The sequence below is a fragment of the Trachurus trachurus genome (assembly GCF_905171665.1).
Source record: "Trachurus trachurus genome assembly, chromosome: 17".
NCBI classification, from domain to species: Eukaryota; Metazoa; Chordata; class Actinopteri; order Carangiformes; family Carangidae; genus Trachurus; species Trachurus trachurus.
The window spans coordinates 9338857-9366844 of NC_139900.1; the positions used below are offsets into that span (position 1 = coordinate 9338857).

The following is a 27988-nucleotide window of genomic DNA, read 5'->3' on the forward strand; positions in this document are numbered from 1 at the left end:
ATAGACTGTAACATGTAGCGCTGTGGCTCAGGTTACCGGTTACAGCGGTGGGGGTATGACATCATCGTTTCACAAATGATTCGTTCCGGGTGTCTACATGAAAACGCTGGGGCGGCATTTTCAGATTTTCCCCAAAACGCTGTTTCCATCTGGACTAGACGCCGAAACGATAAAATACTTATGCGAATTCAATAAATCTGTATTCGTGTGGACGGGCTCTCAGTCTGTTTTTATTTATTTACTTATTTTTGTTCACTCCGACCCTCTGTGGCCTCCCAGCAGCAGCAGGAGGAGGAGGGAGGAGGGGGTAGGGGGGGGTTAAACACACCGGCCCACACTGTTGTTGTGGTCCAGCTGGTGGTGTTGTGTTCAGCTCTCTCCACTGGTGCCACTTGGAGAAGTTCAACCAAACTTCTCAGAAATCAGCCTTATTTCATTGTTACCTCGTCACACACACACACACAGATGTGTTCGGGCCAAATTAAGTTGTTACCACGGCTACTAGCTGACATTTCCTGCTGCTTCACATTAAAAACTTTAATTTTTAAAGTTTTTAAAACTTTAAAAATTAAAGTCCGCCGCCGCCAACAGGACAGACACCACCTTAACTAACACATTTTCTGGGGGAAACACTGTATCATATTTATATGACTTTATGTTAAATAATGAAAAAGCCATGTGTGACAACATAGAAAACTGAGGATGCGATGCATCGAAATCCATCGTATAATCGAATCAAACCGAATCGTAGACTGGTGAATCGTAATCGAATCATGAGGCCAGTGAAGATGCACACCACCAGAGGAGGGTTAGCAAAACGGACTTGTAGGGCTGTTCGATTAATCGATTTAAAATCGTAATCGCGATTATTTGGCTAGGACGATGTTAAAAACGTGAAATTCTAAAAATCTATTTTTTACTCTAGGGTAATTACGGTAAGCCCCCGTTCATGAATCTGCGCTGCGCTGAATTACCGTAATGACTGCCGCCTCCTTCCTCCCATCACGCTCTCCCACTGCTCTCCCCACACACTGTAAACAAGCATGTCGGCATTCTGCTATGACCAGTGAGGATTTCATTGCCGAAAAGACCAACAGCCCTTTTCCACTACACAGTTACAGGTCTGCTCGGTTCGGCTCGGCTCGACTCGGCCGTCATATCACAGCGGTAGTGATATGACAAGGATTTTCTAAGTTACAGCCGAGTTCTTCAGCGGGGGCGGGGTCGTCATATAACGATTACGGACCGCGTGGTTTTCCACAGAGCAGACATTTAACTCAGGTGACAGAATAACAACAGTTTGTCGGTGTGTTTTTACTGTAAAATGAGTGGTATTGATTCTCGTGACGGACGTAATGGTCGGACGTCGCGCTTGCGACTCTTCCGGTGACAACGCTCTGGCCAATCAGTGGAAGGCAGTCAGTTGACGTCACGTTTTTAGATAGATAGATAGATAGATAGATAGATAGATAGATAGATAGATAGATAGATAGATAGATAGATAGATAGATAGATAGACAGATGTGCTTTATATATTGCATATTATTTTGAAAAACTGTTTTGTATTGTGAAACAAAGTTTTGAATAAAAAAGATAGATAGATAGATAGATAGATAGATTTTTTTTTTTTAAATTAGACTCTAGGTCCATTTAAAAAGACACAAACAGCACACAAAATAGTTTGTCATTTAACAAAAAAATCGTAATCGGAAATCGATTTTTGAGAGAAGAAAATCGAGATTTTACTTTTGGGCAAAATCAAACAGCCCTACGGACTTGCATAGTTCCCCTTTATATAAGTTATAATACACAACTTTTCCACATTGAAATATTTAAAAAAAAATGTACAGACGCTCGTTCGATCTTCTTCTCAGTTATATCTCTACATCGTCCCAAATGTTTGCAGTAATTTCCATAACTCCTTCTTTATTTTCATTATATAACGCACTGTGTCCTTTGGGTCGCCTGTCAGCAGGATGATGCATCACGCAGTGCAGAAATAAAGTAGATAAAGTAGTTTGACAGACTCTATCGATCCAGCAGACAACAACTCTATTCTACTGTTTGTATCGGTCACCTGCAGCTCGACTCTTCGCTAAACAACACGCGTCGATCCGTGATGCTGCGTTTCATCACGGCCGACCCTGTGCAGCGTCTCCACCACGGTGTTGCACAGGTGACAGGTGTGTGTGTGTGTGTGCTCTCTGACTTTACAGCAGGTAGAGCGAGAGAGAGAGATGAACATTATGTGCCACAGCTGTTTCATTAGAATCGGTGACGTCGGGTGAAATATGTGACAAAACAGAACATGAATAAAATTTGAATACATCAACTCATCTGTGAACATTATCTCAGCTGCGATGGTGAAGACAGAAAGTCCCATGATCCCTCACTGTTCTTCACAAATGCATCTTTCGCTATTGTTTCAATTTAAGAGACTCCTTGAATGAAAAATGTATTTTTCCAGCTTTAATCCTGTATCCACGTGTGAATTATTCATCTAACTGTGTTGGTATTTGCCAAAATTCATATCAGAAAGTCACTATCTGAGTATTATTACTTCAAAATCGATGTGTTTTCTCTTCCTGTAAAATGATTTCAGGCGTTTGATGACTCATCCTGCACTCAAAGTCCTAATTTTACATCCAATTAAAATAGTTTCTTGATTTTTTTACGTCCCAGTCACCGTCACAACCTCTGAGCTGTAACCGGCTCTTTTGGCCGACACTTATGTGTTGTTGTTCTGACTCTGTGGCGCATCGTGAACCTGCTGCGTCACTGCTGCCTTCAGCTCCAGGCTCAGACAGTCGGCACCGTCTCAGTCCAAAACTCTGTTTCCATCGTTCTCTCCTCATTTCATCTCTGAGGTCGGTCGCAGGTGTGTGTGTGAAGGTGAAGGTGAAGCAGAGAAGACGATCTCACAGGCGGTGTCTCACAGTCAGTAGCCAATAGTGTTGACTTGTATGATAGACGGCAATCAATATATGTGACACCTTCCTCCTCTTTAATTTTAAAATCACCTTCCTACTCCGAGTGCCTCAGTTCCCGCTACCACCTAGTATTTGGATCCTCACACTGAAGAGCACCAGAGGTAGAGACAAGAGACAAAGACAAGTGATACCCATGCAGCACTCCATGCATGTTTTTTGATTGAACACTTTAGGATGTCTTTAAAGGGATAGTTCAACATTTTGGCAAATTGGCCCATTGCCATAATCGCTATAGTCTTAGCAGTAGGTTTGTTACCTTTAATTCTCAGTGCAAGCTGTTTTTAGAACGGCGGAGCAGAGCCGTGAGCTGCTCAGAGCTACGCTACGGAGGCTCATGGGATTTCTTGGTTTCCCTCATCAAATACACAATCCAACAACTCCAAAACGTCCACCAGAGCGTTGTGGAGTTGTTGGATTGTGTATTTGATGAGTTTGATGACGGAAACCAAGAAATCCCATGAGCCTCCGTAGCGTAGCTCTGAGCAGCTCACGGCTCTGCTCCGCCGTTCGAAAAAACAGCTTGCACCGACAATTAAAGGTAACGAACCTACTGCTATGACTATAGGGATTATGGCAATGGGCCAATTTGCCAAAATGTTGAACTATCCCTTTAATTCTCTATGAATAACAATACCACCACAGCCAATCAGCAGGAGGCTTTTATTTTGAAACAGCTACTGTACAGGGAGTGATCATCTTAGAGACCTCTCCCTCAACCAGCGAACATCTCTTCTTCAGTCGTTGAGCAGAAAGTTTTTCTTTTCCAGCACCGCCTTCCTCTCTTTTTTTGTTTTTTGACTTTCGTCCTCTCTCTTTCTCTCTTTCTCTCACCCTGCGTCTCATCATCTCATACGACACCTGCCCTCTCACACTGACTTTCATCTGCTCTTCTTTTCCTCTTCCTAACTTTAAAAGCGACACCCGTCCTTTGTCTCTCTCTCTCTCTCTCACCTCATTGCTCCATCCGTCCACTCGTCTCTCATGTCGCTGTGTCTAATCATTTCCTCTCCCTTTCTTCTTCATTACTTCTTGATGACGCTTGTTCCTTCCCTCACTACTCGCCGCCGCCGCCGCTGCTGCTTCTGCTCTCTTTTCACCTCTACCTCTCCTCTCTTCTCACTCTTGTCTTATTCATTCTTGTCTCTCTCTCTCTCTCCCTTCCTCTCATCTTTTTTCAGCACTTTGATTCAGCCTGTCTGTGACTTCACCTCTCTCTCTGCTCCGTCTCTTATACCCTTCCTCTCTCTCCCCCCTCTCCCTCTTTCACTCCTTACACATTCGCTGTTTTCCTCCGTCGTCTGTCGATGCTCCTGTCTGCTGTCTTCTCTCACCTTTTTTTGTTTTTCCTCTCAGTTCCTTTAAATCCCCCCATCTCCCTTCTCACCATTTCGCTTTCACACTCTTCTTCCACACATCTCTTCTCTCTCCCTTTTTAAAACCTTTTCTTTCACTTTTTTTTTTGCTGTCTTCTCTCTTACTACTTCTCTCCCTTAACCAGCTTTTCTTGTCATCTTTTTTTCTACATCTCTCCTTTGCTGTCTCTTTCTTTTCTTTAGTCATTATCTCTGCCTAACTGAAAGGATTCAGATGGAAAAACAAATAAGCAGTGTGAAAAGTTTCCATGTCTTCTTTTCTTTTCTTTTTTTAGTTTAAATTGCTCGTTGCAAGAAAGATGTAGCGTTTTCAAATGATGGCATTTTATTTAATTTGTGCCTGAGATAATTTTCTTGTTTATTTAATTTATGACTCTTAATTTAATACGTCTAATTTACTGGTGCTGACGATGACTCAGTCGTTTTAAATGGAGCTCTCATCTCAGATATCGATTACTGACCGTTAATGTGGCAGACGGTTTGATAAAAGATGAAAATTTGCATCCTCTGTCTGATGTTACGTCGTCACGGCAGCGACTGTTGCGCGTCATTCAACACACATTCAAGTGAACACATTAAAAACGAACAAAGCCTGAGTGAAAGTTTGCACTAACACACGTGTGCTGCATAGAGGAGATGCTCTGATTAGATTTTACAGCACCTTGCTGCATTATTTTGCATATTAATGAGGGAAAACTCATTTTCCTGAAGCCACCATAGAGCCTTAATGCATTAAATTATGAATTAATAGTAATAAATGCAGGCATTAATATTAATTCAGAACCGTTAATTTGTAATGAATGCATTACTTAGCCTAATGACCTTACGAGGATAACAGATTAGGTTTGATATATTAAACTGTTTCCAAACAACCTGTTAAACCTCTAACGTGTCTCTAACCCTGAGCTCTGATTGGCTGCCTCCGATGACCTTTCAGTTTTCACTCGGCTGATCGGCTCCCAGTCTGGTTTCAGCTTGTGTAAGATGTAAACATTCAAAAAAAAAAATCCATTCAGGTGGCCCTGAATCGAGCAGGAAGTCGGGGATTAAGCCGCACACACAGGATTTGGTGTCTTGGATAATTAGCAGCCGGTCGGTGTGATGTTGAGAATCTGAGGTGATGGTCGATGTAATCCTCCTCCGACCTGGACGGTTTATCCACAACCTCGACTCTGTCAGTCACCTTTTTTTCTTTTTTTTCTTGGTCTTGCACAAACAAATGAAAGCTGCCAAAGCTTTTTTACTTCATGCAGATTTAAAAACAACAACAAAAAGCTTTTTGGCACAGTGTGGGCATCCGACCAAGCGAGGGGGAGTGTTTTCAACAGTTTGGTAACTGGTTGTGTGTCAGAGACGACGGCGGGCGGTCGGGCGGCGGCGGCGGCAGACGTGGCTACTCGAGAGGAGTGATAAATGTAGCAGAGAAAAAAAATGTTAATGTGTTGACTTCCAAAGCATTTGGCAACAAATTGAGGGCAACTGCAGGTCCTGAAACAGCCTCGGCGCGTCTATGTGCCTGTATTCTTGCCTTTTTTTTTTTTTCAAGCTCCAACTCACTCTTGAGTTTTTGAATCTTAAGTTTGTTGGATGAACTTCAGTGAAACTTTTCTGACAGTCGCCTGTTTTGCCACAGCAGATGTTGCCTAACCACAGATTGGCACACAATATCGTGTCTTTTTTTTTTTAATTAAGGTTTTTTATTGATTCCACATATCAGTATTCAACATTTTACATATATAATTTTCCAACAGTATAAAACATTCCTATACTTCACCAGGGAGCAGAGACATAGATAAACACACATTCTCAAAGAAAGTTACCGTAGAGTAAATTTGAAGAAAAAAAGAAACACTTTTTCACTCCTGTCCTTATTTTCACACCTCTCTTACATCGTCTCTTTTCTCCTGTTGGAGGATAAACATAATAAACATATGAACAGTGAACACGTTTGTAGCCTGAACCAAGGGGATCAGTAATACTGCACAAAGTCAGCTCTCAATGGAGACACAAAATTAGCCCAGTTTTCCCAGTAATTTTTTAAAAGTCTCTGTTTTTGGTCTAGTTGAGAAAGTCAGCTTCAAGCTTCTCCGTTCTATAAATATTGAGCATTACCTTGACCCAATCCTCCATGTTTGGTGCATCAGTTTTTAGCCATTTTCTGGTGAAGGCTTTTTTTTAGCTGCAACCAGCATTATCCGAAATATGTATTTTTCTCCTGACCTTGTAATCGTGGCTTTTTTAAATGTATTTATTTAATTTTTAATCGTTTTACCCTTCATCTGTGTCTCATCTCCCCTAACCCTAACCCCAACAGGTGAAGAAGGACTCGGTGGTGTCCTGCGTCCTGGACTCGGAGGCCGTGGCCTGGGACCGTGAGAAGAAACAGATCCAGCCCTTCCAGGTCCTCACCACTCGGAAGAGGAAGGTATGATGTGGAGAAAGTAAAGGAGAGAGAGGGAGAGAGGTGTAATAAGATGGAAAAAAAAGAAAAGAATGAAATGTCAGAGAGGTGTTTTTTCTCTTTTGATCAGAATAATGGCCTTTTTCCACCACAGCAATCACATTAGGGTGGAACTGCTCCCTGTCTTACCCCGTCTCTCGGTATGCATGATGACATCCAAGTAAATTAGGAAAGGAGAAATGAGAGTGCAAATGTGGAGAACGTGATGATGAAAATGGATGAAAATGATTATCCTGATGATTTTTTTTCCCTCCCCCTCCTCCTTTTTTTTTGGCTGGATACTGTTACAGCCACTATGAAATCATGATTAGTTGTAATGATGGTTTGATGCACAAACTGATTGTAACTGCCCCTTCTGGCATCGCGTAACAACATCCCTCCACTGTTTGCACAACCACGAGCATTCTTGCAGAAATGAAATATTTCAGACGAGGAGGAGATGGAACCAGATATGGACTAATTAAACATCATTAATGAGAGGAGGGGGAGAGAAAAGTAATGAGGGTTTGTGAAAAGGAGAACGGGGATAAATCAGTGGAGAAAAAACACCTCTTCTGGGTGGAAGAACGTGGAGGTTTTTGTTTTAAACACCAGATTTTAATGTCGTTTTCCTTTACCTGTGGTCAGGAGAAACTTCAAATCCAGACCAATTATAACTGAAGTGTGCACTAATTGGAGGTTTAGGCAATAGGCACCACTTAACAGAAAGAGTTACACCTCACAACAGCACACTCACCTACAGCAGCTCTGCCGTATGAATTAGTCATTAAAGCTCCAAGGTAATGTCTTTGCTCGCTGATACACTTTGTGTTTATCAGGAGGAATAAGAGCTGCATCTTAAACAATGCTCAATAAAATGAGCTTTTATTGTTATGAAGGTGAAAATAAGAACATTACATAAAACCCCTCGCCACAAATAGACTATCTACAATCGATACTGCAACACTGTGCAGACGCTTTTATTCAAATTCAAATCATTATTAAAATATTCAACAGAGAAAGGAAAGAAGAAGAAAAAAAAACAGCAACAACTAAATCCAGTCAATATTTGCTGCGACCACCAAAACGGCACCAGGCAGTTCTCAAGGAGCTTGTTCCAGCATCTTGGGAGAACTTGCCACGGTTCTCCGCAGTGGATTTAGGCTCTTAAGTCGTCGGTCTCTTCATGTGATCCCACGGGAGCCAGACCATCTGCTGCAGGACTCCCTGTTCCTGTTCTCGTGTCTGAAGATAGCTCTTTACCACTCGTACAGCCGCGTGTCTGGGCTCCTCGTCCTGTCGCAGACTGAATCTGGGACCGAGCAGATGCCTCCTCCTCGCTCTTGTTACGGCACTTTAAAGAGGAACTCTCCAAGATTTTTTACCTTCACTAAACAGCTTCAGAGTAACTGTGACGGCTAAATCATTGACATGTATCTAGTTCCAGGGAGAATGGAGGCTCTCTGTCTTCCTCCTAGCGTCTTGGCTGAAAACCAACCTTGTAAGATCAGAGCCTCCGGCCCGCTGTCCCAGCTCTCGTCTCTCCGTCGCCCTGTAACCCGTAATCTCTTGTTTATGACAGATAAAACTACATAAATATACACATAGCAACATCGTATATGATAAATAACATCATCCACCGCTCTGTTGACTGCTTACTCGCCGGCTTTGTTAAAAACAAATGCACAACAGTGGAAAAGCAACTGGATTTGCGTAGTTCCCCTTCAAATACCCAAAACGGCCAAAGCCTTTGCAGAGCCCTGCTGTGCCTACTCCACCTATTCAGATAAATGATACTGTACCTACGGTTATAAACCATCGTGGCAGAGGGAGAATTCAATATATCCTGTGCTTTTAATCTGAAGGGTCCTTCTTTGTTTCCTAGCAACTGATTTACACATTAAGAGTGCCCTGTGGAGTTTCCTCGTAAACAAAGTGTCTGTTTACGTTCAGTATTAATCACAAAAAAACACACACAAACATGTTTCTTTGAAGTCAAACAAATGCATTGGATTAAAAAAAATTATATAGAGAGCACTACACTGTTTACATCCATGTTTACATGCTGAGCAGCCGTCGTTGTCTTCTTCTTCCTCTTCTCCTTTACCTGCCTTTGTTGGTGCATTGCTGCATCTCATTGTGCATCATTGTAGATCAATGGGGATGTGTAAAAGTGGTGACAGGCAGGAAAAACATTGCTCCCTGACGCTGCGACAGGTCAAAGACTCCACAGGATCCCTTTAAGCTTTAATGGTGTTAGTAAATCATTAGTGTGTAGCTATGGAGGGAGGGCCCGACACACACAAACCCACAGCAGGTTTTTTTTTTTTTTTTTTTACAAACTAACTCCTCGACTCCAGGAATTCAATATTACTTCTGGGCAGTTACTGAAAAGTCATGAAGTTGTACGTCGTCAGGGCCACGGGAGAGGAAACCTGGTAATAAGGCAAAGTAGAGGAGTCTGACAGGAGTAAACAAGAGCAGGAATAAGCAGGACGAGGTGCTGCAGAGGTGAGAAGCAGGAGATGCAGGAGAGTAGAAGAGGTTAGGCAGAGTGAGTCGAGGAGCAGGAAGTAGTAACACAGCGCTGGAGGAGCCGGATAAAACACAGCGAGGAGGTGCAGGCAGCGCTGTTAAGAAATAAATAAATAAAAAAAAGGCAGAGGAGAAGAAGACGGGGAAAGGCGGGGTGGGGTAACTTTCAAGATGAACGGGAGGGAAATCAAAGAGCTCTTTGTAACAACTCCCAAGGTTGGATGTAGCGATTTGTGAATAAGATGCGTCTATTTGCATATTTTTGTCAAGGGAAAAATATTAAAATGTATATGTGTTTCTCTCTGTGTGTGTGTGTGTGTGTGTGTGTGTGTGTGTTGATGCTTCTCTACAGGATGTGGATGCTGCCGAGATCAAAGTGCAAGTGTGCGTGTACGCCTTTGACCTCCTCTACCTCAACGGCGAGGTAAGACGATGAGAAGGAGATCACCCAGAGATCGTTGTGAACGCACCCCTGTTGTCATTTAGAAGCAGCGTGTGTGCGCGTGTTTATTGTTTGCGAGTGCGCTCGCTCGCATTGCTCATCGCCCCGCTGAGACGCCGACAACGTCCCTGAATGCCAATGACGGTGCTACTGGAGGCCGTAACTAGATAATGATTGTAACGCTCATTGTAATTCCAGCCGAGTGTGTCTGAGCGTGTGTGTCTGTCTGAGACTGTCTCCGAGTAGAAGAGAGAAAGTTGGTGGCTTTTTGTTGAGACTGTGTGTGTGTGTGTGTGGGTGGTGGGGTGGTAATTTGGTGTGTTTACATCCAAATAATGCACATTTTTTAAAGCACATTTATAAAAGTCAGCCAAAATGCAAATGAAGCGAACGTTTCCATCAGTTACTGTGAAGTGAATTTTTCCCAAGTGGATGACAACAGAAAATACATAATTAAATTAAATTAAAAAAGAGAAGAGGCATCACTGTTAAGTCGCTCCGTTTTACTTCCCACCTAATATGGCATTTATGTAAATTTCATGAATTAATTTGTCACTATAAGAACATGCTCTGTGTCTTTTTAGTATTATTATTTGTCTTTTACTACACTTTGGGATTGTCCAATTCTCCGTGCGGTGCCGTACTCGTCAGTCCTCCTGAGACGCTCGTGCTGCTCCCACCTGATAACCACCTGGGGCCCAAACCCACCGGCTGGAGCAGCAGCAGCAGCAGCGTCCACTCGGGACATCAAGGTCACGTCCTCGGCGCCACTCTCTGAGACTTAAGCAGGTTTTAGAAAGAAGAAAAGAAGGAGGTCTTTACTATTATTACACATAACTAAAGAAATTATATAAAAGTAATGGGATTTCGTGGCGGCGTGACCGCTGACATACATCTGTGTGACATGTGTCAAAACACATGCTGCCGGTGTTTTCTATACCGGGCCCGGCTGGCTGCACAGCTCGTGGTTTCTTCTTGATGCATGTCAATGTGTCAGAATATGCCACTGTCCTATTTCCCACCACTGACACTCATCAACTCTCCAGAACAGCACAGCTTTTTTTATCATCAGATTCACTCCTCTGGATCGGATCGGCCTCTCCTGGCTGCTGCTGCTGCTGCTGCTCCTGCTGTATCTCCACTGTCTGTATAATGTATTTGCTACGTGCCGTGGGCATCGATGGTAGCACGTCAAATCGCACTCTGCAACATTAACGGTGCGCTGTGCTGCAGTGGAGGCTGTCAAACAGGGTTATGAAATATAATCAGAAAGTTAAATGACTTGAATAGCACCATAAAAAAAAAAAAAAAAACATCGAATCAAATATTCACAAAATTGGATTCTAGTCCAAAAAAAAAGTTTCTCAGTGCAAAGTCGGCTGCTACTGTTGGAAACACAGATACAATCTCACACATGTAAACAGTCAATAGTTATTTAGTTTATTACTTTTTTTTTTTTAAGTACAGAAAACTCTGGACTCTGAAACTTGAAGTTAGTGGCAGTTTTTGTGTTTTTTCTTAAAGGTACATTGTGTAGGAATTACTCCCATCTAGCGTTGCGGTTGTATTTCGCAAGCAACTCAATCATATTTTTCATGCTGCATTCACGTGATATTGGGCAGACGGCAGACGGACGACAACCGCTGCACGTAACGGCATAAACAAGCCTCTATGTAAACAATACACGTGACAATATGTTGTCATGGCGATGTGGTGTTGTTTTACCTTCTTTCTCTGGACTTCTGTGACTAAAATGACATCTGGTTTGTTAGCGACGGCCGTCTGCCCGACTGCAGGTGAATGCAGCATCAGTGTAACGCTCCATTCCTCCTCACTGCGTGAATAGATAACAGGAGAACTTACCCAATGTCCCTTTTAAAGGACAAATGACACAAAAATAACTCCAGTGGGTGGATGGAAACACGTGCGTGCGTAGTGATTTTTTTTTACTGTGCGTGCTCTGCAGGTTCTAGGTTTGTGTGTTTGTGTGCGTGTATGTGTGTTTGTGCATGCGTGTGGGTGTTTTGTATGTGTGTCCAAAGCCGTCGTGACTGTATCTGTGAGTCTACTCAGCGACTGTGTGTGTTTGTGCGTGTGTGGGTTGCTGGTTGAGACGGCATTTCATCCTTGTCACCGCCAGGCTCCGAGCTACCAAGAGGAAATGGTTGTAATGATACACAGTTTTTTCTGCCATTTGTAGTGATGCATGTGTTTTTTTTTTCTTTCTTCCTTGTTTGTGTGTGTGTGTGTTTGTGTGTGTTTTCTTGTTGTTGTGTAGTCCCTGGTGCGACAGCCGTTGAGTCGGCGTCGGGCTCTGCTGAAAGAAAGCTTCTCGGAGGTGGAGGGAGAGTTTGTGTTCGCCCGATCCATTGACTCTGACAACACAGACGCCATCGCCGAGTTCCTGGAGCAGTCTGTCCGAGGTGTGTGTTGATGTGTGAGTGTGTGTGTGTGTGTGTCTTGTTTTCCCTTCTTCCTGTCTTCTTCTTTTTTTTGTGTGTGTCTTGAACTTTGTGTGTGTACTAACTGTGCAGTTGTTTCCTCGCCTGCTGTTCCTGTGCATCTTGAACCTTTCTTTCCTGTGTGTTTGTGTGGGTGTGTTGTTGTTGTTGTTGCATGAGCTTCATTTCATTTGTGCTCTTTGCCTGGCGCCTTCATGTGTAAATTGTGCGAGGGATGTGGGTAATAGTTGTTGTGTACTTGTACGTTCAGTGTCTGTGTGTATATGTGTGTATGTGCAACAGAGATGGAACCTGTGAGTTGTGTAATTGACTTTCCTTGTGTCTCTGACTCTATAAATGAAAGAGAACATAGCTGTGTGTGTGTGTCTGTGTGTGTGTGTGTGTGTGTGTGTGTGTGTGTGTGTGTGTGTGTGTGTGAGTTATGTGGCTGCGTCCTCGTCTCCTCTGTCTGTCCTTGTGTCCTCAGGGCTCCACGCTGTCAGCCAGATGATTCTTTATGTGGCCTTTTTTTTTTGAGAGTGCGTGTTGACACATTTGTACAGTAACACCATGGTCATTAGTCTGTCATGATGCTCCTCCTGCACAAACACACACACACAAACACACACAAAAACAAAAACTGTGTCGACTGAGTCTCTGCACTTGAAACAATCCTCTCAGCTCCGGCCTGTGGGCCACATGTCCAGGCCGCGGTCACGACAGAAAAAAAAGGAAACCAAACAAACACATTTTGCAAGCCTTCAGCAGTTCCTACAGTAGTACAGACCATGAATGCAACACTGTGCGTAGCCTAGCAACATGATTCAACCCACAATGCAGCATGTTTTTTTATGAAAGTGTGTCTAGAGGTGTTGGTAGTAGTTAATGATAGGATTATGATCCAACAACAAGTTGTCTTTCTAAACCCAGAAACGTAAAATTCACAATGAAACATGTCTTTTTTTTCCCCTGGACGGACAAATATTTGTTTATTTTTCCTGCCAAATCCAAACTGATGTGTGTTTTTTTTTTTTTTTTTTTTGCAATTAGTAATACACTGCCCATCCAAAAAAACAAGTCACCACTTGCATTTAACTAAGCTAATAGGTAAGAGCCTCCCATTGGATAATTACTGCTTGGATGATTATCTTTCAGCTGGCAACAACTTATTTAACCCTAAATGATGCAGAATCAGCTCTTAAACAACCATGTCAGAAGACACATCCTGTGGTCGTGGAGAAGATGTTAATCTGTTACAGAAGAGTCAAATTATTGGCATCAAGCAAATAAACATCTAAGGAGATTGATGAGACTACTAAATTTGGTTTAAGAACTGTCCAACGCATTATTAAAAACTGGAAGGAGAGTGGAGAACCATCATCTTCAAGGACGAAACGTGGTCCAATGTGACCACAGAGTCCAGACCTGAACCCCACTGAGAATCTTTGAACAATAAATGTAGTGTAATAAATGTTGTGACATTGCAGAAGCTTATTGAAACGATGCCACAGCAAATGCATGCCGTAATCAATTGGGACGGGCAGTGTATTATATTATACCAGAGTTTCCCAAGTGATCTCAAAAGAGTTTGATTGCATCTTAACAACAGAGACAATGAGTAGACAACGTATCTTGTTTTTTAACAGTCATTTGTGTTGGTTTGAAATGTGTCATAACCTGCTGTTTACCAGCTGCTGACAAAACGTCCGACCCAGCTTTAATTACGTGGTTTTAAAAGATTTGATTAAACAGCTCTGATTTAGCTGTTGGCATTTCCCAGAGATGAAGGTCTACCGCTGATTAGTTCAATGAAGAGGAGGGAGGAGGAGGAGGAGGAGGAGGAAGGAGGGAGGAGGAAAGAGGAGGGAGGGAGGGAGGAAAGGAGAGCAGAGGTCTTCACTCAAACAGCTGATGAAGAGGGTGCAGGTGCAGAGACTGACTCAGCCAGTGACAAAGAAGAAGCACCGCTCTCCACTGCAACAATGGCCGCCGACACAGCGGTCGTGGTCGCGCTACACGAGGAACATGCTGTATCTGTGTGTGTATGTGTGTGTTTTAGGCAGCAGCTCTGAGCTTGTTACTCTGTCACACACTGAAATATTGGAGGTTTGAGGTTACACAACGACAATAAGAAACACAAAACATGCACTGTGTGATGCATAACCCCCCCGCTTCTCCTCACTGGTTAGATGAGAGTAATCGCTCAACAGAGGAGAACGACGACGGTCATCGAGTTCAAGACTGGAGCCCTGGTCCTGCACCTCTTTGTGTGTGTGTGTGTTATTGTGTGTCGCAGTGGGAGACAAAGACTCTCTGTGTATCTGTGAGATAATCTGTTAATTTCCTTTCTGCACAGGAAGAATCATGTTTTGGTATATTAATGTGTGTGTGTGTGTGTTTGTAGATTCCTGTGAGGGCCTGATGGTGAAGACGCTGGACAAAGATGCCACCTACGAGATTGCCAAGCGCTCTCATAACTGGCTCAAGGTGCGTGTGTGTGTTTGTGTGCTTGTGTGTGTGAAAGGTGGTGTGGTGGTCGGGATCAATGTTTCATAACAGGATTAGTTAACACACACTTCACGCAGGCTTGACATTGAGCCACAACATGTGTGTGTGTGTTACGCATTTCAAAACACGTCAAAGTATAAAGCCACTGTAAAGATTACAAAGCTCTTCACTCCTCACATAGCAGTAGGTTCGTTAAATGTCGGTGCAAGCTGTTTTTAGAACGGCGGAGCAGAGCCATGAGCTGCTCAGAGCTACGCTACGGATGCTAATGGGATTTCTTGGTTCCCCTCATCAAATACACAATCCAACAACTCCACAACGCTCTGGTGGACAAGTTTTGAGCTGCACATTCACCACGCTATGAGATAATAACACAACGTTACCAGACAGAGTTGTTTTAGAGGGAAATTCATGCAAAACCGCTGATGTGCGTTACCATCGGGGGCAGTTTTTCAGCAAGCAAACTCTGTATTTACCTCTAAAACAACTCTGTCTGGTAACGTTGTGTTATTTCATAGCGTGGTGAATGTGCAGGTCACAACTTGTCCACCAGAGCATTTTGGAGTTGTTGGGTTGTGTGTTTGATGAGGGGAACCAAGAAATCCCATTAGCCTCCGTAGCGTAGCTCTGAGCAGCTCACGGCTCTGCTCTGCCGTTCTAAAAATAGCTTGCACTGACAAATAAAGGTAACAAACCAACTCCTATATAGGGATTATGGCAATGGGCCAATTTGCCAAAATGTTGAACTATCCCTTTAAATGCCTTGTTGGTTATTGCAAAATGCAAATAATAGAATCTTTAAGATGCCAAAATAAAGCAGCGGAGGAGTTTGATTTGCATCGAGCTGAAGTGAAGTGTAAAGAATGATGAGAGCTCATAAAGACAAAAGAACGTTTCTCACATTGCTCAGTTTGATTACAGTCTCTGGGCTTTGGAGCCAAACTGGCTTTAGATATCTGGAGGACAAGAACATTTTAAAGACTATTAGCCTGTCATCATTTCCAGAGCAGCGGTGGAGACCTCTGACAGTTCACATTATTAATAAATGCTGTTTAATTGTGCCCCGTGGCTTTTAAACCCATGCAAAGGGAAAACCAGCACCTTTTTAGGAGTCGTAACTGATGAGATTTTGTTCATGTGTATTTTTCCAACACCTCCAGTCATTAAATACACACTTAATAACTCACGATGTTGTTCTCTCTCTCTCTCACGCACGCACACACACACACAGCTGAAGAAAGACTATCTAGATGGCGTGGGCGACACGGTGGACCTGTGTGTGATCGGCGCCTACCTGGGGAAAGGAAAGAGGACGGGCACCTACGGCGGTTTCCTGCTGGCGTGCTACGACGACGAGAACGAGGAGTTCCAGGCCGTCTGCAAGGTGTGTGTGTGTGTTGTCGCTCTGTGCAACAAACTTGTGGCTTATTGTTTGTTTAACTCTGGTGAAATTACAGAAGGAAATTTCTCCCTTTTCATTCCTCCTGAAGCATGAAATGTGCAGATGAGTTTTTCAAGTTTAATCATTTCTTGAGACTTTGGATGAGTTTATTTTATCGTTTCCATCTGAAAATTCACATAATAGAATAAGAGCAATCAACAGTTTTAGTTTTTTTTTTTACATGCACATCCATATTCACATTATGAGAAATTGTATTTAGGAATAAAAATAGTTTGACCGTGTTTTTAGATTCTCCTCATTCGCGTTGGAAACATTAAACTCCAGCAACAGTTGAACAAATGAATTTTCTGTCAGACGGATTTGTGTTGCCTTGTTTGGTTTGTGGCGCTCTTCAGGGGGAAGTTTCTATTTATTCTACAAGTGTCGCTGGAGTTTTGATGTTTCCAGACCTTTTTCATATTTTACAAATCCCCCCTCTCATTCTGTGAAAACCACACAACCATTGAGACAGACTTGTCACCCAGAAGAAATGTTATTTATTGTATTTATATTTCATTTGAAGCAGGATACCTTTACTGGAGTCGGTTGGATGAGGGTCTGCTTTGATCTAGCTTCACCAAAAATAAGAAACAAATACATATAAATATTCACTCTCACAATATTGCTCCTGTTTACCTTATTTTCTCCCCCATCTTATTGGCAGTGCTATAGTGCCTATAAACACATTTTTAATTCCCAGCATCATCTTTTGCCCAGAGAGTAGATGATTTTCTGTTTCCAATTTATTTATTTTCAGGCGGCAGCGACACCCCACATGTGTAAAAACGTGAATATGTCACTAATTTCCTGCTCTGAGGTGACACATATTGTCAGATACAACATAAAAGTGATACAACAGCCCTGCAGTAAAGCCTTAAAGGGTATAATGCTCAATTAAAAGCACCACCTGTTACTGTTATTTAACCTTCATTCATATGAATAATAATGTAAATGTTCTCATTAGGGGAGGAGAGAAGAATTAATGCAGCCTGTTATTGTGATATCCTGTGTGGCAATATTATATTGATACACAGACAGCAAGTACCATTATTTAATTATTTAAATCACTAAAATGAATTGAGGTTTTTAGTACTAGAATACCAGAGTATTATAACTAGTATTATATCGTAACTGTTTGATCTCTTTCTACAAGAATAACAGTGATTTAACGGTAGGGTAGGAGATCCTGGAAAAACGGTTTGAGCAGGCTACATAGGCTACATACACAAATACACAACATTGGGATTATATTGGCTTTCCGCGACACTTTGCAGCATCACTAACTTTCCACCTGCTTTTTCTCATGGCTCATCCACGTGAAAGAAAACACCTGACATTATAATAAACCATCCAACAGCCATAATCCCTATAGTTTTAGGAGTAGGTTCGTTACCTTTAATTGTCGGTGCAAGCTATTTTTAGAACGGCGGAGCAGAGCCGTGAGCTGCTCAGAGCTACGCTACGGAGGCTCATGGGATTTCTTGGTTTCCCTCATCAAATACACAATCCAACAACTCCACAACACTCTGTGTGGTAACGTTGTGTTATTATCTCATAGCGTGGTGAATGTGCAGCTCACAACTTGTCCACCAGAGCGTTGTGGAGTTGTTGGATTGTGTATTTGATGAGTTTGATGAGGGAAATCAAGAAATCCCATTAGCCTCCGTAGCGTAGCTCTGAGCAGCTCACGGCTCTGCTCCGCCGTTCTAAAAATAGCTTGCACCGACAATTAAAGGTAACAAACCTACTGTTATGACTATAGGGATTATGGCAATGGGCCAATTTGCCAAAATGTTGAACTATCCCTTTTAAATATGAGCGGTATCCATCCCTATCTATAACAACAGGAGTTATTGCAGACACTTGTGTACGAGCCTGTTGCTTCCTGTAGGTTGGGAACACAGTGAGCTGCCAAATGAGTGTATTTTATGTATTGCTGCTCCCCGAGCTGGTTCATATGAACTCCACATCTTTGTATTAAGGTGCTACAGTGTTAATGGAGTGTGAGAGTTTTCTGTTTATGCCTATTTGTTTGGAGCTTGTGTGTGTGTGTTTGTGTATATGTGTGTGTATGTGCTGCAGAATGTTTTTTTTTTTAATGTTTGTGCTGAGTATATTTTGGATGTTTGTTGTTTTTTTGTGTTTGTGTGTGTGTACATATATTTTCTGAACTGTCATTTTCTTCCCCTCAATTTTGAGTCGGAGGTAAATCTTGAGTGGTTGTGTGTTTCTGTGCGTGTGTGTATTTGTGTGAGGCGTGACTGGATGCATCTTAGTGGTAAACATGTATTGGAGCATGCGTGACCACTTGAGTGTGTGTGTGTATTTGTGTGTGTACGTGTTTGACATGTTCACGCTCTGATTATCTCAGAGTACGACTTCACCACGGAGCATAAATTCTGTCTTGTCTGTCCCGCAGAAAGCTTCCATCTGCACTTTTTCTTTCTTTATTTTTACCCCCTGTAACTTTTATGTCTCTATCCATGGAAAAGGGATTTACTGAGCTGCGAGCGCTTACCTCCCCTTTTTTCTTTTTCCCCCACAACCACCTGCTCCTCTTTCATATACTTACACACATTCACACCTGGGAGCTGGAGCTGCTGTAGCGCTCTGTTGGTAGCCGCCGCCGCCGCCGCCGCCATCGCCGAGCAGCTCCACTGGAGCCGATGGAGGTTAAAGCACCCATTAGATTACCTTGTTAACTTCTCAGGCGCGCTGGTGGGTTTCTCATGTTCGCACTACTTCTTCTATAAAGAAAAATGTCAATGTGAAATGTTGTCACACTGTCCTGGATAAGTGCGAGGGGAGGGGTGTGGGCGGGGGTGTGGGAGCTCGGCGCGACGTGAGTTTAAATTACACCACAGAAACACGTCGGATGAATAACTCCTGTCTTTTGTCTGTTATTGATTTTCATGTTAATCTTTTTCTAGCTGCTGGCTCCACTGTGTCAGAGTCTCCTTCTTTTTTTTTTCTTCTCTGCAGTTTTCCCACATAGTTTTTGTTTTATACCGTCAGCATTATTTAAACTTTTTAAAGCCTCTGGCTCCAAACAAACACAGGCTGAGCCGCACGCACGCACACACGCAGGCGAGCTGGATTCAAACCCGTGAAGTGAAGTGAAGTCAGCGCTGTGACCCGGTGCGTCCAGTCACACCAGGCTTTATCAAATCTATTATTCACACTTTCGGTTCAGATCTCGGCCGCATTAAGATCAAGTCTCAGACTCGGAGGTGTCCTCGCCGGCGTTGGGTTTTTTGATCTCAGCTGTGTGTGTGTGTGTGTGGATATCTTGGCAGTTACATCTTGTGCTTTTCTTAGAGTTGAGCTGGTGCAGCTTCTCGCCTCATCCCCCCATGTGCTGCAACTTTAGCAATATTAAAAAAAAATAAGAAGAAGAAGAAGAGAAAAAAAAAAAGCTCATAGGCTTCAGAAACCAGAGCCAGGATCAGTTTACATCATAATTAAGTAGCAGGCTGATTGATGTTTCGGGGGTTGGCATACTTAATGGCGTTCGGCGGGGCTACGGTTTTCATATTGCTCGGTGAGAAACACTGGATATATTTTTTCACCATGCCTTAATTGACAATCAAAAATGATGCAGAGAGGAGAGAAAGTTGTGCAAATTGAAATTGCTGATACTGTCAGATCGGTTAAAGATGTAATAGAACCAGTGGCCGATGTGTGTGTGTGTGTGTGTGTGTGTGTGTGTGTGTGCGTTTATCTTTTTCTGTGTTTGTATCACAGTTAAATAACTGGGTGGATCAGAAACGTTCTCGGATAAACATCATCAATTATCAATCACATTGTGTCTTTGTGGGAGCGTTCGATGTGTTCAGGAACAGTGTTGAGTGTAGGTCACCTGTGTTTTTGTGACACGTGTGTGTGTGTGTGTGTGTGAAAAATGGATTTAAAGGGATAGTTCAACATTTTGGCAAATTGGCCCATTGCCATCATCCCTGTAGTCATAGCAGTAGGTTCGTTACCTTTAATTGTCGGTGCAAGCTATTTTTAGAACGGCGAAGCAGAGCCGTGAGCTGCTCAGAGCTACGCTACGGAGGCTCGTGGGATTTCTTGGTTTCCCCTCATCAAACTCATCAAATACACAATCCAACAACTCCACAACGCTCTGGTGGACAAGTTGTGACCTGCACATTCACCACGCTATGAGATAATAACACAACGTTACCAGACAGAGTTGTTTTAGAGGAGAGAAACTGTCCCTGAAGGCAACGTGCATCAGCGGTTTTGCATGAATTTCCCTCTAAAACAATTCTGTGTGGTAACGTTGTGTTATTATCTCATAGCGTGGTGAATGTGCAGGTCACAACTTGTCCACCAGAGCGTTTTGGAGTTGTTGGATTGTGTATTTGATGAGTTTGATGAGGGAAACCAAGAAATCCCATGAGCCTCCGTAGCGTAGCTCTGAGCAGCTCACGGCTCTGCTCCGCCGTTCTTAAAATAGCTTGCACCGACAATTAAAGGTAACAAACCTACTGCTATGACTATAGGGATCATGGCAATGGGCCAGTTTGCCAAAATGTTGAGCTATCCCTTTAACATAGACACCTATCTGACTGGACTGAGAAATGTGTCTGAAACGTCTCCTATGTAACAGTGACGTTCGTCTTTACTGTGGTGCAGCAGTTAGAGGTGTGTGTGTGTCACATGACTGCAGCCCTTCTCTCTCCATCCTTTCAAAGGAAAAAAAGAAAATCCATATATATAAAAAACAATCTGGTCGTCCTTGACACAATAAACTTCAGGAACGCTCGTTCTGAGACTCTGCTGTGGCTGAAAGCAAAATTTCAGTCACATCTCAATTTCCCAAGTGAAACTTCGACTCCATGTCCTGCTGAAACGTCCTTGAATGAGTCCCCAGCAGATCCTAGATCAGTGCTGCTGCTGTTGCTGCTGTAAAGTCCACACAGACTTCCCCCACAGAAACAGAAAGGACGGTTACTGGAGGTTGATTGAAACTTTTACAGAAGGAGGATCTTTAGATTCTGTTTATTTGGCTTCGACGTTTTACAAACACTCATTTCTACCCCTCAGACCTACACCTCCTTTTTACATGGTCATGCCAGAGTTGTCCTGATTTCCTTTTTTACTTTATTTTTTGAAAGCTTGGGGCTCAGGTGGAGGAGATACTCTTTGAAATGAGGATTTTTCTGGTCCACACTACGAATAAAGGCGATAACAAATTCCCAGAATGAGGAACGTAGATGTTTATATTTTGTAAAGACAGCCGTTTTATGTTGTATTCAATCTTGTGTCCATATATTACATCCTTGTACGTCTTCAGTTGCTTTTCTTGTTAAAAATTCGTTAAAGTTACATCATTGTCGTAGCCTGACAAGCCAGACTATATTATTAACATGTCTAGTCTGGCAACGACCGGTAGACCTCGGCTCAATCCAGGGGGCGGGATGAAGGCTGTCCTTCAAACTGCCTCTGCACCAATAGGGTAGCGCTACGACCAATCAGAGCAAAGAGCAGGATGACGTCGGTAGGTTAAACTTTTCCCATATCCCGTCAGCAAAACACCAAATACATCCTTCTTCTAAATGAATGACTTCAGTGCAGTTTCTCAAACGATTCCTTTGCCAAAGCCATATTGTCATGTTTTTCACCGTCGCAAGTATGTCGTCATTGCGTTAAGCCAACGACTCTCTAAACGGATAGAGCGCTGTGATTGGTGAACACAAGCGGTGTTCGAGACTCAAAAAGTTCCTATGGCTCGTTTCTAGACCCACCTACGGAGCAAATATTTTTGCTGCCGCTAGGGTGCAGCTAGATTTCTAGGCTATCATTGTCGTTGATTTCCATGACAACAGTCCCTCATTTTTACATATTTACATGTCTGATACAACAAAATTTTACTTCATACATTATAACTTATTGATATGAAAACAGCCATCAAAATTCAACTGATTCTTTGCTGCTGGACTTAAAGGAATAGTTCACCAAAAAAATTATTGACTCACCCTCATGCTGATGAATACTCCGGAGACCCGGGAGGCCGGTTCGTAGTCCAACAAAAACTTTATATGAGAGTCAATAGCGCCCGACACAAAACGTCCATAAAACTACACAAAAACCTTGTAATATTCCTCCACACTGCTCGTCCACTGCAATCCAAGTGTCCTGAAGGGATATAGTCCAGAGTTTACTCGAAACAACATAATTTAGCACATTTTTACAGCCTCAACAGTCCTGTATTGAATTTACCCGAGGCGCGCTCTCACGTTCACGCGTGTGAACGTGTCCTAATGACGTCGTTTCGAGACACTTGGATTGCAGTGGACGAGCAGTGTGGAGGAATATTACAAGGTTTTTGTGTAGTTTTATGGACGTTTTTGTGTCGGGACCTATTACTCTCATATTAGGTTTTCGTTGGACTAGGAACCGGCCTCCCGGGTCTCCAGATGCACTTTGAGGAATAAAAAACTACTCCAGAGTATTCATCAGCATGGTGGGTCACTAATGACTGAATTTCATTTTTTGGTTAACTATTCCTTTAAGTCCAGCAGCAAAGAATCGGTCAAACTTTTATGTCTGTTTTCATATCAATGCGTTATGATGTATACGATGACATACAGTATTATGGTTCAGTCATCTTTACCCCTCCCCCCTGGTCTGGTTCAGAGGAGGTGTGGTCGTCGTCATGGCTCTGCTCTGTCGTACTTTACTCGCATATTAAATCTCAGTCACTTCAGCACCTGTTTTTTTTTTCTCCATGTTTAGTTTTTCAGGCACGAGCTGCGGCTATTATGTGAACCTTCATCTCGTTAAATGGTTGTTTTGGGCGAGCTCGGTGGGACGCCTTAGAACAGACTTAACAGCTTGGGCTCTTGGTAGATGAGTCTCCTTATGTACTTTGATGGGCTGTATTGAACATCTGTGGCTTGATATTATGGGATACAGGAACGACTCTGAGCAACGCACTTGTATGAGTGAAGAAGAAAATCAAGAGGCAAACAAAAAAACATAATGACGCCAAAGTGAGTGATGGCTGCTATTCAAACACAACAGCAAAGTTTGTTATGTCGTCTCTGTAGTGTTGTCTGTCTATCAAACCTCAAACTTTATACATCTGCTTAGATTTACATTGTTGGTCCTTCTGCTTCTGTGCAGCTTTACATTAGTTTATTATTCAAAGTCTTTTTTTTTTAAAGAGATTTTATACTTAATGATTTTTTTTCTCTTAAGGCAATACTTAACCTTGTGACTTTTTCATTTTAAAATAAAACAGCACTGATAAAACAGCACATTGATTTCTATCAATTGTCTATAAATCTATTATCACAGCATTTATTAGTTACAGTGTCACCCCTCACATTTCAGCAGTCATTTTATTATATCTTCTCATGGGACAATACTATAGAAATGAAACTTGGACATACTTTAGAGTGTACAGCTTATGTAGCAGTAGAGATCTGCTATCTACTGAGAATTACTCAACACACAGCCATGATTGTCTAAATAGCTGGCTACACAAGTGAGTACAACCCTAGTGATACCATTTAAACATGCAAACCACCTGTCCTATCCCTCATGTCCATGTTTTTGCATGCTTGACTGGACCAGACAAACGTGTGTGTCATGGATTAGAGCTATTAAATTCAGTTCTATGGTACAATTTTCTCATACTGGCCGCTGGATGTTCAACATGGCCCCTCATGGCAAAGACGTTTCTGAGGATCCGAGAAATAGACGTGTTGTTCTCTAAGAAGACACCCTAGGTTATAAGAAGATTGGTAACTTTTTCCAAGACGGGTTTCACATGGAACGGGCCTCAATGGGGTCGACCAGAGAAGTCGAGTCCTTGTGCGCAGCATCATATCCAGAAGTTTGCTTAAAAAAAAACTGATTCACGAGTTCTGCCAGCGTCGCTGCAGAGGCTGAAGAAGTAGGAGGTCAGCCTGTCAGTGCTCAGAGCGCACGCCGCATACTGCATCAAGTCAGTCTGTGTGTTCACTGTGAGGTGTGATCACACATTTAGACAATAATGGCTCTGTGGTGAATTATTTTCAGTGGATAGTAGAGCTATACTGCTATACAGGATGTATACTGACTATATGAATGAATGAATGAATTTATTTTTATTTTCGTGTCATGCAACCACCATGGCCCATTCCATATGGGATTACAAGACACATTTAATGACAAATACAAAAAAAAATGATTTCAGATTACTTTCAGTACTCAACTATATATCGCTCTTCGTCTCATTGCCCAAGCCTTTTCAAGAAATAAACCCTAACCCTAACTGAAAAAGATGTTTTAGCTTCTCAGCATCATCTAACCACACAAACTATAAATTATATTGAAGTTTCATTTCTATAGTATTGTCCCATGATAAGATGTAATAAAACGGTTGCTGAAATGTGAGGGGTGTACTCAACATGAATGTGTTGTGTTGCATGATCCTAAACTTAGTGGCGGTGCTTCTAAATGTTTCAGTAGGAGAAATCGTTTGTCTGCCAGTTTCCCTTTTCTTTTTTTTTGTGCATCAATAAATAGTTCCCTGGCTGTGCCTCTTAGACTCACACTGTCGCACCTGTGTAGATTTGGACCGAGCATGTGACACTGACTGTAATTTTCTTAACCAGGTAAAGAGGGAGTCCTGCAGCGTCCTCTGTGTTTGGACAGATTACTGGGGCCAGATTATGCTTGTTGTTCTTTACAAATGGCCCCACATTGTGTGTGTGTGTGTGTGTGTGTGTGTGTGTGTGGTGCAGGACTTGGCCTGGCAGGATAGATAAAAGCTTAAATGCATGAAGAGCCCACAGTTGAATGAAACAGCTTTAAACCTTCCTGTGTTGAATGCAGCCTTGAAACACTGTGGACACCTGCAGAATACACCTTTGAGAACACACGCTGTGAGCTGGAGAGGGCTATATTTGTATGATACACCAGCCTTTCTCTCTTTGTCTTTCTCCCTCTTTCTCTCTCTTTCCTTCTGTGCATGTCGGCCCATTAGGTGATTCCTGTGTCTCGGTGGGTTCGGGTCTTTTGAGAGGTGACACGGCGCTTCAGGCAAAGCAGGCAGGCAGCAGCAGCAGACGAGGCGCTCATGGCGTAGGGGTGGATTTTCTCGCTGCCTCTCGCTGCCAAATGTCTGCTGTCTGTCTCACCATGGGGGGAATACGTGGATGTGTGCACGACTCCAGTTGTATGTCTTTCTTATCTTCTTTTTCGTCTCTCTTTTCAGATCGGGACGGGCTTCAAGGATGAGGATCTGGAGCAGCATTACAAGTTCTTAAAGGTAAAAACTAAAAAAGAAAGAAAGCATAGCCTGGGCTTTTGGAAGTCTGCAGCTACTGCTTTGTTTTGTTTTTTTAAAGAGTCTGAGTGAGTATGAGGCGTTCAGGGCCTCCCTGGTTCCCTCTTTTCACATGCAATAGAGCTTTTTAAACTAAAATAGGATGACCAGTGTGCAAAGATGCAACAAAACTACAACTCAAATGATTCTGCTGCTTCCTAAGCGGCGCCTCCGGGAAACTATAACTTGTGACAAAACGAGAGAAGTCGTAGAAATAAACTCGAGTGTTACACAAAATATGTTTTCTCTCCACCCTCCCCCCCAGAGGCTTGTTCTCATTGCGTGCTATTGCAAACGTGATATATACCACAGGAGAGAAATTACAGAAATATGAACAGGCTTGGCTTTAAAATGAATATCTTGGCTCGGAAATGTGTGAATCTAACTCTTCTGCTTTGGAGACACCAGGCTGAGATCATAAACCACTTCTGTTTCACCAATAATAACATGCTTTTGGAGTAAGTGTGCAGGCGTGCGCCGACATTAGGTAATGAATTGCTTTTTCAATTTACATCTGAAGAGGTTTGTTCCGGAGCAGCGGCTTTTGAAGAAATTAATAACTTCCCTGTGAAAGTGATATCTGCTGCCGCCGCTGCTGTTGTTGGGAGTCGAGATTCATTTGAGTGGTGACTGTTGACTTCTATCTGACAAATTAAGACCTGCTTTCACCAAAATAAAAGCATAAAAGTGACTAATTGTTAGATAACGCTAAACTATATCGTGGTGTTAGAACTTAAAGAAGCATTTTAAAGGTGACGGCTTCAACCTTGCTGCTGCAAACTGCTGCTCGCTGCAGAATCACAGTGAAACCGTGATTGAAAAGGCGGCATAACCTTCTTTTTTTTCCTTTTTTTTATGTTCCCTCCTCCTCCTCCTCCTCCTCAGACCAATACAGCCTGTACTGTAGTGCTTTGTAATGAAGCCCTCCATCTGAAAGTGATGGATGGTGAATTAAGGCGAGCCTCCAGTGTGGCCGTGTTGCTTTAGCTGCAGCGCGGCTCCAGACACACAGAGACGATTGGCTCTGTTCACACTCCTCCGGGTGCTGAGGTGTTGTGCTTTAACAAGGGACACACTGATCCCCTTTGTCTCGGTCCTGATGGTGACTGTGATACTGAAACCCTTTTTTTTAAATTTTTTTTTATTCTTTTCTATCTTCTCTCACTGTGAAATGTGACATAGCTCCTCACATGGAAGTGATTTGGGATTATTTCTCTACTGTATGTGAGGCTGCGACTACGATTAATCAGTTTTGTACTTGACAGAAAATTAATCTGCAGCTACTTTGATATTCAGGTAAAAGCTTAAATTACTTTTCAAGCAAAAAAAATGAATTGTAAAAATAAGATTTGCTTCCAGGGATGCCCCAATCGATCGGCTGCTGATTATTAGGCTGATTTTTATTAAGAGTACGTGATCGGTGAACTGGAATTAAGGCTTCTAGTCATCAATCACCTGTGGTTGATTGTCTGGTTGTCTGTGCTGTGTAGTGTAGTGCTTCTCCTAGATTATTCACTGCACTGGTGTGCAACAGGCAACCAAAACAACAAACATGTGGACTGTGTTGAGCTTTTAGAAAGTGTGCACAACCGATAAAACACGTTATCTGCAAATGCATGATAGAAACGATCAATATAGGCCAATCTCACTCATAGATGATTGGTATCAGAGGCAAAAAACTGTCATCAGTGCGTCCTTAATCCCTCTCATTTGCTGCTTCTTATGAATGTGCAATGATGACAAACTGATGACCTTTTTTTATTTTCTCATGGATAGCTTGATAATTTTCCACTATTTTCTCCTGAATCACAGTTAATAGAGAAAATATCTTCCACTACGACAGATCTCTGGGGTTATTTTTGCATTTTTCTCCACTTTGTTTTGGCAAAAAGCAAAATATCCAAAGCATATAAATAATTCCTCCTAAACTTTCCCCGTACATTTCAATACAACGTGGCAAACGATGCACGCAAATCACTTGTGGTTTCTGAATTCCCATTCTACTCTACAGTCTAAATCTGGTGGCGTCACTCCATTCACAATCTTTCCCGAATTTATTCAGAAGCCCAACTGAATGACTAATCCTACCGGTGCACAGTGACAAGCCCCTAGAGCAGTGGTTCCCAACCTTTTTAGGCTCGTGGCCCCATTTTGACATCACACATTTCTGGCGACCCCGTCAATCAAGATGCGCCAGCTCAGAAATTTTTATATGCTGCAGTTTTATTTGAACTCAATTATATAATAATATCAAATAACTATAAAGACAAAACGATATATTTATTGAAAATGGATCCATTAACAAGTGTATGGGTAACGTCCACATTAATGAGACTCTTTTATAACCAAAAGCAAACTCCTCGGGGTCTCTTTAAAAAATATATTTTTATCGTTTTTTTTTATCAGAATGTATCGTTTAACTGAAAAGGTTGAAGGGATTATTCCAGAAAAATGTCTCATCAACAGACCATAACAATCATCTGAACAAACAAA

At 42.4% G+C, this 27988-nt stretch overlaps 1 protein-coding gene across 1 annotated transcript in view; it reads left to right on the plus strand.

Moving 5' to 3' along the window:
* lig1 (ligase I, DNA, ATP-dependent) overlaps positions 1-27988 on the plus strand; it is a 79879-nt gene that overhangs the window by 37634 nt on the left and 14257 nt on the right. Inside the window, exons 19-24 of the mRNA XM_083991110.1 lie at positions 6678-6788; positions 9691-9762; positions 12059-12203; positions 14626-14708; positions 15961-16113; positions 25385-25438. Of these exons, the coding sequence (XP_083847236.1) occupies positions 6678-6788; positions 9691-9762; positions 12059-12203; positions 14626-14708; positions 15961-16113; positions 25385-25438 (618 nt within the window). The remainder of the gene's footprint in view (positions 1-6677; positions 6789-9690; positions 9763-12058; positions 12204-14625; positions 14709-15960; positions 16114-25384; positions 25439-27988) is intronic.